Source organism: Prunus avium, chromosome 2 (assembly GCF_965620075.1).
Source record: "Prunus avium chromosome 2, drPruAviu1.hap1.1, whole genome shotgun sequence".
Taxonomy (NCBI): Eukaryota; Viridiplantae; Streptophyta; class Magnoliopsida; order Rosales; family Rosaceae; genus Prunus; species Prunus avium.
This window is the reverse complement of record NC_142285.1, coordinates 9,486,199-9,495,858: the sequence shown is the minus strand read 5'-3', so window position 1 is coordinate 9,495,858 and position 9,660 is coordinate 9,486,199. Positions and strand designations below refer to the sequence as shown.

Genomic DNA, 9,660 nt, shown 5'->3' with positions numbered 1-9,660 from the left:
TTATTTCCTTTCTTTTTCATTTCTGTTTTGTGTAGGGAAACTAAATTGGATCATTCAATCACCAATCCTCGTGGGATCGACCTCGCACTTACATACGCTATACTACCAAACGGCTCGTGCACTTGCGAGTATCACAAGTTGAGGATGCAACTGAATCCATTTTGGTGCAGCTGTATCTACACAACAAACGGCAGTCGCCTCGACCAGTCAACTCCTTTCTGGATCCTGCATGTTGACGGTTCGGCAAACCAACAAGGATGCGGAGTAGGCCTGGTACTCACCACTCCCGATGGAGCCAAAATTGAATATGCCATCAGGTTTAGCTTCCGAACGTCCAACAACGAGGCCGAATACGAGGCACTTTTGGCTGGCCTACGGCTCGCCAGAAGCATGGGGGCAATTCAGATCAGCATCTACAGCGACTCGCAGCTAATTGTGAACCAGGTGACTGCCGACTTCGCAGCTAAAGACGCATCCATGACGGCATATCTTACGGCAGCACACCAACTGCTAAACAAGTTCCTGGCGTACGAGATCCGGCAGATACCAAGGAACGAGAACAGTCATGCCGACGCCCTCGCTAGACTGGCTTCGGCAATCAACGACAAAGTGGGTCGAAAGATCCCCGTCGAGATACTGGCCCTTCCGAGCACCGCCACTGCCGAGGTCTGCGCTGTAGAGTACAACGATACGTGGATGTCGCCTATTCACGCTTACCTAACGAACGGTACCCTCCCTACAGATAAGGCCAAGGCCAGACAGCTGCGCTACCGATCGACGAGGTACATTGTCATCAACGACATTCTGTACAAACGTGGCTACTCGACCCCCTACATGAAATGTATCACCGAAGAGCAGGGCGAGTATGTCCTTCGGGAGATCCACAGTGGTGTCTGCGGCGATCACTCCGGTTCTAAATCCCTGGCCCACAAAGCCTTTCGGCAGGGCTACTATTGGCCATCCATGCACAGGGATGCAATCGCAATGGTAAAGAAGTGCGACAAATGCCAGAGGTTCGGTAACATCCCGCACCTACCTGCCGAACCCCTCACGCCTATCGTAAGCCCATGGCCATTCGCCCAATGGGGACTCGATCTAATTGGACCAATGCCGCAAGGCAAAGGACAGGTCAAATACGCAATCGTGGCCGTGGACTACTTCACGAAATGGGTTGAGGCCGAAGCCTTAGCTACCATAACGGCAGCTAGAGTTGAAGAGTTTGTCTGGACCAACATCTGTTGCCGCTTCGGCATTCCCTACGCCATGATCACTGATAACGGCAGACAGTTCGACTCGGCGCTCTTCAGGCAGTTCTGCACTCGCCTCAAAATCAACCTGTTCTTCGCCTCGCCAGCTCACCCTCAATCGAACGGCCAGGTTGAGGCCGTAAATAAGATCATCAAGAAACTCTTGAAACGGCAACTCAACAGTGCCAAGGGCGCTTGGCCGGAGAAGCTTCCCGAAGCTCTGTGGGCCATACGGACATCCTACCGAACCTCCATAGGGGAAACTCCCTTCAGCCTTGCATTCGGCTCAGAAGCTGTTGTCCCAGTTGAGATCGGTGAGTCTTCTTACCGAACGGAAAGCTTCGAACCAAAGGCTAACGAGGCAGCACTCGCGTTAAGCCTGGATTTAATCGAAGAACGGCGAACGGTAGCCAACCTTCGGAATGAAGCTTACAAACAGCGCGTCTCTCGGTACTACGACTCAAGGGTCAAACCGCGTTCCTTCAGAATCGGGGACTGGGTCATGCGCAAGGTTTCGCTTGCAACCAAAAACCCAACGGAAGGAACCCTCGGACCTTCTTGGGAAGGACCTTACGAAGTCATCGGCATCCTACGTTCCGGTACTTACAGGCTCCGAGGCACAGATGGGAAAACCCTCGGTCACCCATGGAATGTGGACCATCTCAAGAGTTATTTTAAATAAAGCCCCCTAGCCAACGGCAGGGAAGAATTTGTATTTTTGCCTACGGCATATATAAATAAAATGAGATTATCCAGTCCCATATATTCGGAACGTAACATCCTAGCGGTATCCATTTTAAAAAAAAAATTTGTTTCGGTAGGGCTCACCAAAATGAGCCACAGTAACATTGCCTACGGCAATTCAAAGTACACTACTACATGCCTACTACCGATTCCAACTTAGCTTGTCGATCTTTTCCAAGTTAATGCAGTATGTACGAGCCTACGGCAGTACAACGCCCTAGAATTGCCTACTAGAATTGCCTACGGTACTCTCATCGCGCAAGAACTACAAGGCTATACGGTATCCTAGACGTGCCCACGGCATTTCCATAGGCGAAAGGCTTTGTGGAACCTTGTTCCTACCGATGCTTTGGTTTGTATACCGAAGGTAAGGGCACTTTGGTTAAATCCAAGGCAAACCAACTCCTAAGTGGCCAACGGCCCAATCAGTAATTATCCTACAGTTATTAGCCTACGGCAGTAACAAGCATGGATAAGAATTCAAAGTGCAAATTAACAAAAACACAAGTCTGAAAAGACAAATTACTGATAAATTAAAAATGCCCTCGGCATTAGTATGTTCGGAAATTTTGCCAACGGCAATTAAAATACAAAAAATTACTATTGTAAAAATACAGCTCAAGCCTCGGCAGCACGCCCTCCCTGGTCTTCAGTAACCTCAACCGAGGCATCAACGGTCGCGTCAGGGGCATCCTCGGCATCCGGACCTTCGGCATCTTCAGGGGCATCTTCCCCCTCATATTCCTCGATCATCTCCTCTGTGATGCCTTCCGGTAGGGGAGGAGGATCGGCAGTAAAGTTCAGGTTCAGCTTCTGGCCCGGATTAAACCGCTTGAAACGGTAGATGAGGTCCGCCATTTTCGAAGCCACTTCATTGTCCACCAGAGAAGTGAACTCGGCGGATGAACGGTAGTCCCTGATCGCCCCTGTAACGGCAGCCTCAACCTCCGCCGCCTTAGTCCGCTCGGAAGCCTCCAACGCCGTCTGCACCACCAGTTTCGCCTCTTCAGCATCCTTGACCGCCCGCTCTGCGCCATCCAGAGCCTTGCGCATCTCGGCGAGCTTCGCCTCGTGCGCTTGGATCTGCCGTTCGGCAGCGTGCATGTCCTGCACGAGGTTGGCATGGTCCTGGAGTGCCTTGGCAGCGTCGGCAACCTTGGAACGGCCATCCTCGTACAGCCGTTTGGCGCGCTCGGCAGCGGTGATCGCCCTCCTCATGCACAGCCACATGTCCATCGACGCCTGAAAGGTTAAGCCACAAGTTAGTACCGAACGAAAAACAATAAACAGCGAGAACACAAGGGGAATCAGAGGTTACCGTGGCCTGGAGACGGAAGGCACGCCCCGCCTCTTCCCGAAGAGCCCTCTTCGGGAGCTCGTCGATTTCAGACAGGTCCATCTGCGAACCCAGGATCATGTGGTTCGCGAACTGAACTGTCTTGGATGGACAGGCAAGTGTCACCGCTTCGGCAGGGCCCTCCTCGTCCTCAACCGCGAAGATGGCCCTCTGGGAATCGGCAAGCCGGACCCGCTTGGGAGTCGAGGCTGCATCCAGGTCCACCGTCACGGGCCGTTTCCCGGACGCTTTGGACGAAGCGGCATCGGCACGGGCCGTTTCCTGGCTCGGAATGGGCGCCGGCTCGTTGACAGGCGCCCTTCTACCCATGGGCTCGACATGGCGCTGCCTGTGCCGTTCGGAAGGGGGCTGCTCCTCAGAGACTGCCTCCGAGACCCTCTCCGCCGAGGCCTCAGGATGCCGTTTCTGCTTCTTCCCTTTCGAAAGCACTTGGAGGCGCCTCTTCGAGGTCTCCGACATCTTCTTGGCCTCGGCAGTCTTCCTGGCCTCTGACACTGCAGGAACGGTGGAGTTAAAAAAAAACAACAACAAAAAAAAACACACACACACAACTCAAGTGAACTTACTCTCGGCAGGGTTCACAAGACGGGCTCTGACGAGGTTCTCGGTAAATAGGAATTGTGGGTATTCCCTGTCACCGGCGGGGACTCTCAGCCGAACTCTGTCGATCTGCCGAAGCTCTGACTGTGTTGCCGATGGTTGCTTCAGTTTGCCTACAAAAATAACGAAAGAGGTTAATCTATTGAACCGAAAAAACTGATCTACCGATCGGCATGGTGGCAACCTACCGGCAATCTGAAAGGTAGTTGGGATATGGAAGCGAACGGGAACCCCAGAGAGGAGAACCCGCCGATTCCTCCAGGACTTCTGGGATGTTGGCACTGCCGTAAGAAAATGGCCCCTTTCGGAAGCCCTGAGACAGTTCGCCTGGACCCAGCCACCATGATCAGTACTCTTCGATTTGGTGATGCTGTACAGGTGGGAGAACTGTTCGTAGGAAGGCCCCTCCTCATCGGCAAGCCCGAATGCCGTTACTACCCCCATCAGAACAGCCCAGAAGTTCGGATTGAACTGCCCAGGGGCATATCCAATCTGGGCTAAGATTCGCTGAACTGGGGGCTGCAACGGTAGCCTAACGCCCTGCTGAAGGACGTCAGTGAAGAACGCAACTTCACCGTCCTGTGGATTGCTCAAAGATTCGGTAGGGCTTGGGATCCTCATCCCTACCGATTGGGGAATCTTGAACTCCTCCCTGATCCTCGCCAGCTCTCGGTAGGTCAACTTGTTGGGCGGCAGGTAGTCTACGTCAAAGAGCTGCTCTCTCGGTACACCCATCGGCACCCGAGGATTACCGCTGTTTACTATCGTCACCCTCGGCATGAAAGGTGACTCAGAAGGCTCTCCACGGCCTGAAGCGGAAGCCTCCGGAGGTTGACTGGAAGATGCCTCAGGTGTCCGAACGTTCTCTTCAGGTTCGGGATATGAGCCCAACCCAGCTTGACGACCGCTGCTATAAACGATCGCCAACGGTAGGGGCTGGCTAGTCATGAGCCCCTTACCGATCCCATGGGTAGGCGCAGGTCTGAACCTCTCGCCCACCACTTCCACCTCAGAACCGCTATCGCTATCGGTATCTTGGGGTGACTCTTCACTATCGGTAGTCTTCCCCCTATCTGGAGACTCCTCCTCAAAGGCGTTGGGCTCACTCTCGAATCCCGACTCGCTATCAGACATCTACAAAAGCAACGGAAGGAAACTAAGGGCCATGCACGGATCTATCCTACCGATGCCTACGTCTCTACCTATGGCAACTAGACTACCGAACCACATCCCACTTGCATAAAGTTCTAGTCTAGTTCAAACCATGGAAGGACGTATGCACAATGAAAAGAAGAAATGAAAATTGCAAAGTTACCGAACGGTACCTTGTGCGTTGGAAGTGAAAGGCTCAAGTCGCTTCTGGTACCGTTTGCTGTTGCCGGAAATCGCCTGTACTGCCGATTGCTCACGCCGGAAATCGCCTCTTTTACCGTTAGCTCTCGTCAGAAATCGCCTTGACAAAGCTCTCGCCTTACTCACAAATGCAAAGTGAGTTTTGCCTCAGAGACTCCCTCTATTTATAGGGCGAAAGTTGCAACGGTACTCCTCGAAATCCTAAACGACGCATTAATGGCGCTGCTCCGCGTGATAAGACACGCCATGTGTCGAGCGCTGAATGGGATCCCTGAGAGCACGCTGGGTACAGAAGACGAAGCGACATTCTGTCCCATCATTACCCCTCACTGTGCGCGAGGTCGCATGAGAAGATATCAAACTCGCCCAAGTTAACAGGGCATCGGCAAGAATCTCTCGGGACCCTTTAAACATACTATGACCTGCTGAACGGTAACCCTCGAAGTGGCGACTCTTGAGTTTCCGGGCAAGTCTTCGAAATCGATCGGCATCAGGACAAGGCCCCAGCGCGCCTCCCTGACAGACTACCGAACGGTAGATTAACCGAGTGATTACCGAAGGACATACAAGTCCCCGACCGTGAAATCTCGCTCGAGAACTTGGGGGACTCCTGTTTACACCCAAATTAAACAGCCAATAAGGACAAGACACGTGGAGGAAACTGGGCTTGTTCAGAGGCACCCTCGGCACCCTACCTACCGATCTCTCCATTAGGGCAACGCCCTCTCCTGGGACACGTGGCGCGCTCCCAAGCGACGCCCACAGTCCCACATCGAAATAATCAACAAAATGCACACCTCCCAAGAGCTATAAAAGGAGGCCAACTATCCCAAAATAGAGGTAATCAGAACTTACGGCATACAAGCCTATTGATCTGTCAGTTGAACTTTCTATTCCCGAACTTACTTAAGCATCGGAGAGCCTTCGGCCGGTACCACACCGGTGCCCTAGGTCTTACCGTGCGCTGGCTTTTATTGCAGATTGCACAGTCTACCGAAGCATCAAGTCTACCAAAGACACAAATTTACTAAGTTGACCCTCTAAGTCAAAGGACCACTTTTTGGCGTCAACATAAACTATAAGCAAATTTAACAGAAAAGTTGCCATTAGCACTAACCTTCCAAATCTGAGTATCAGGTAAAGAGCCCAAAAACCCCATAGGGACACTAATGACCTGTTGAACAAGGTCTTCACAAAGAACAACTCGCAACTTATCAATATCCCACCAACCATTTTTAGAAAAACTTGAAACAGAACATTTGCTATCATGAATGTCCCTTGAAATAATGAGCTTTGTTTGTTGTTTGTTGTAACGTAATGTAGTAACTGAATTAGTTTGATAATGCAGATTAGATTGTTGAAGATCTTGGCATTGATAAGCAATCCAGTGAGAAGATGCATATGGTAGTCGGGGATATTTTCAGGAAGTGCGATTCTACCAGTAATATAGGAAATGCTGTACTTTATGAGTGTATTTGTTGCGTTTCTGCCATATATCCAAATCCTAAGTTGTTAGAACAGGCTGCTCAAGTCATCTCAAGATTTTTGAAGGTTTGAAGTTTTTGTATTTTTCAGTGTAATTTTCTGCAAATTATGGTCTGCATGTAGATTATTTGGAGAGTTAAACACCAATTCCTTGTTGTATATTTGGTGGACAGAGTGACAGTCATAATTTGAAATATATGGGCATCGATGCCCTTGGTCGACTAATAAAGATTAGTCCAGAGATAGCAGAGCAACACCAACTAGCCGTCATTGATTGCTTAGAGGTGAAAGAATTCTGTTGGGTTTGATGGATTGGTTTCAAATCATGCTTTAAACTTTTAATTTAGATGAAGTTTGATGTGCATGATGCAGGACCCAGATGATACTCTGAAGCGAAAAACATTTGAACCAAGTAATGATAACCATTACAAAACATATATAGCTTCCAGATGTGTGGAGCTTTCAGTGCAATTTGCACCAAGTAATCAATGGTTTATCCAGGTAAGAGTAATACATGTTGCCTTTTATATTCTAGTTATCATGGGAGTATTTTGTTATTGCTTATTAAACACCTGATGTCATCCATGCCTGATATTCCTTCTCTGCAGACCATGAATAAAGTCTTTGAACATGCGGGAGATTTGGAAAATGTCAAGGTGGCACATAACTTGATGAAGTTGATTGCTGAGGGTTTTGGAGAGGATGATGATTCTGCAGATAGTCAGTTGAGATCATCTGCGGTATGTAACTTTAATTTTGCACCTTATGTTTATAACTGTTTTATTCAATGTCATTAAAAAGTTGCTATTTCAGTTATTATATGGTTAAAAATGTTATAGCATGCCCCCTAAATTTTTGTGCGATTTCAAAAGTTCCTGTTGAATTTTTAATCAATGTCTCTTTTTGGACTCCTCAAATAGTCCCATCCATTAACTTAGACCATCAACAATTGATGGTAAAATCATGGACATATCATGTTAGGAGGATGAGTTGCCACGTCAAAGAATTTGACACATAACTTACAGGTGTCACTTGTTCTAGTTAGTTATAAAATTATGTAAGTTACTCTCAAGCCATTTCATGCATATTACGTTTGAGACCTCAGAGGTGGATTTTTCCTAGGGTTTTGGTTTACCTCATTGGGAATAGAAGCATTACTTATTATCACTGGGAATAGATGCATTGCATGCTTCTGCACTATGTCTTAAACCATTTCCTTGCTTTCCCTGTTTCTGCATGTTAAAGAATTAAACTTCTTTATGTGCAGGTGGAGTCATATTTGCGTATAATTAGTGAGCCAAAGCTTCCATCTGTATTTCTTCAGGTACATTTAGTCCTCTCAGTTCTTTTCTTTATGTAGAAATTTTTGGAAGAACATTCCTATTGATATCTGAATTTTAGTTGTGATCTCAGGTCATTTGTTGGGTCTTGGGGGAATATGGAACTGCTGATGGAAAATATTCTGCTTCCTTTATCACTGGGAAGTTATGTGATGTGGCAGAGACATATTCAAATGATGAATGCGTCAAGGTATCCCTCAAACTCAGTTTCTTGTAACTAGAGGTTCATTATCTGCATTTGTAATTTTCTAGGGTTTGATTTGAAGAAATTTTCCATGCTTCTTAAATTTGGTAATGAGGTCAGGGTATAATTGTATTAAACGAGATACAATTTAATTATATTTACTGGTAATGAGGTCAGGCATCCCTTTATAGATTAGCATCAGTCATGACTGGAATGAATTTATTCTTCCCGAATGATGGAAATTGCATTGTATGTAAATATGCTTTTAGTAGTGGGTTGAATTTCTCTAAAGAGCAGAGCTAAATCTGAATAAGATGTTTAATCAAAAGATGTAATGATTAACATGGATTTTGATAGATGAGTGGCAGTGCAGAATTCTCCTAGTAGTTTGGGAAAAAAGGACTTGTATACATTTAGAATCTGGTTTAGTAGTGGACATCTGCATTGCGGATGTCATCAAATCTACGTTCGTTTAAGCTGCTGTTCAATTCACTCAAGGTGGAATGAGCGTGTTTGCTATTTTTGCTTTTTCACCTGTTCAGAGATCAGCTTTAGGGTTTAGGGTTAAGTTTTCCTGTTTGGTGGGCCTTCTTTTCATCCATGTCATGCTTAGGGTATCGGGTTTCGCTCTCAAGTTATCGGCTACCATTCATAATAGTTAAACCATAAACTCTAAAGCGCTAACAAGCGATTCTACACCCTAAGTAACAAATTGTTTTGAAACAAAAATTAAAGATGTGAAATGAAAACAGAAAGGAGACTTGAAAACAAAACGGACTGAGCAGCTGCTCAAGCCGCTTTCACAAAATTCAACATCAGCTCTAGCAGAATGATGTTGAGGTCATAGTTTTTTTTGCTTCTCCTTTAAAGTATTAAGAACTATAGTAGTTCTGCATTTCTCTTTTCCTTGTTATTTGGTGGTTGTTGGCTTACTGTCTGAACCTCCTGTTTACTGGTTGGTAAAGTCTAATGGTTGTTTAACCTTGTGATTGCATTAAGTTTGGTGACCCTCTTATTGTTATATGCCAAACGATGTACTGTTAACTTTAATTTTCTCTGTTTTTTTTGAAGAAAATGAATCTTTTGTAAAGCATTTGTTGAGATATATCAAATAGAATCCTTGAAGAATATAAATTAGGTATAAGGAAAGGGAACTAATGTATGTCTCATTAAAAAATGTGGTTGCCTTGTAAATTGTTCTAATAGGACGTACCACTTTTCCACGTCGTGATAATGTACCTTTCTCATATGGATATATTATCTTGATGCAACATAATTCAGTTTTTCAGAACATGATTGTGTTTGTGTTTCACAGATACGTTATTATGAATCATGGCACAACATTAAATA

At 46.7% G+C, this 9,660-nt stretch overlaps 1 protein-coding gene across 1 annotated transcript; it reads left to right on the top strand.

The window, feature by feature from the left end:
- Nucleotides 1-6,585: 6,585 nt before the first annotated feature.
- LOC110773206 (AP-4 complex subunit epsilon-like) lies at nt 6,586-8,454 on the top strand. The gene is made up of 6 exons (XM_088248100.1): nt 6,586-6,852; nt 6,960-7,070; nt 7,159-7,287; nt 7,395-7,526; nt 8,054-8,110; nt 8,200-8,454. The coding sequence occupies exons 1-6, from the start codon at nt 6,697-6,699 to the stop codon at nt 8,341-8,343; spliced, it is 729 nt and encodes a 242-aa protein (XP_088104226.1). The 5' UTR covers nt 6,586-6,696; the 3' UTR covers nt 8,344-8,454.
- The last annotated feature ends 1,206 nt before the right edge of the window (nt 8,455-9,660 follow it).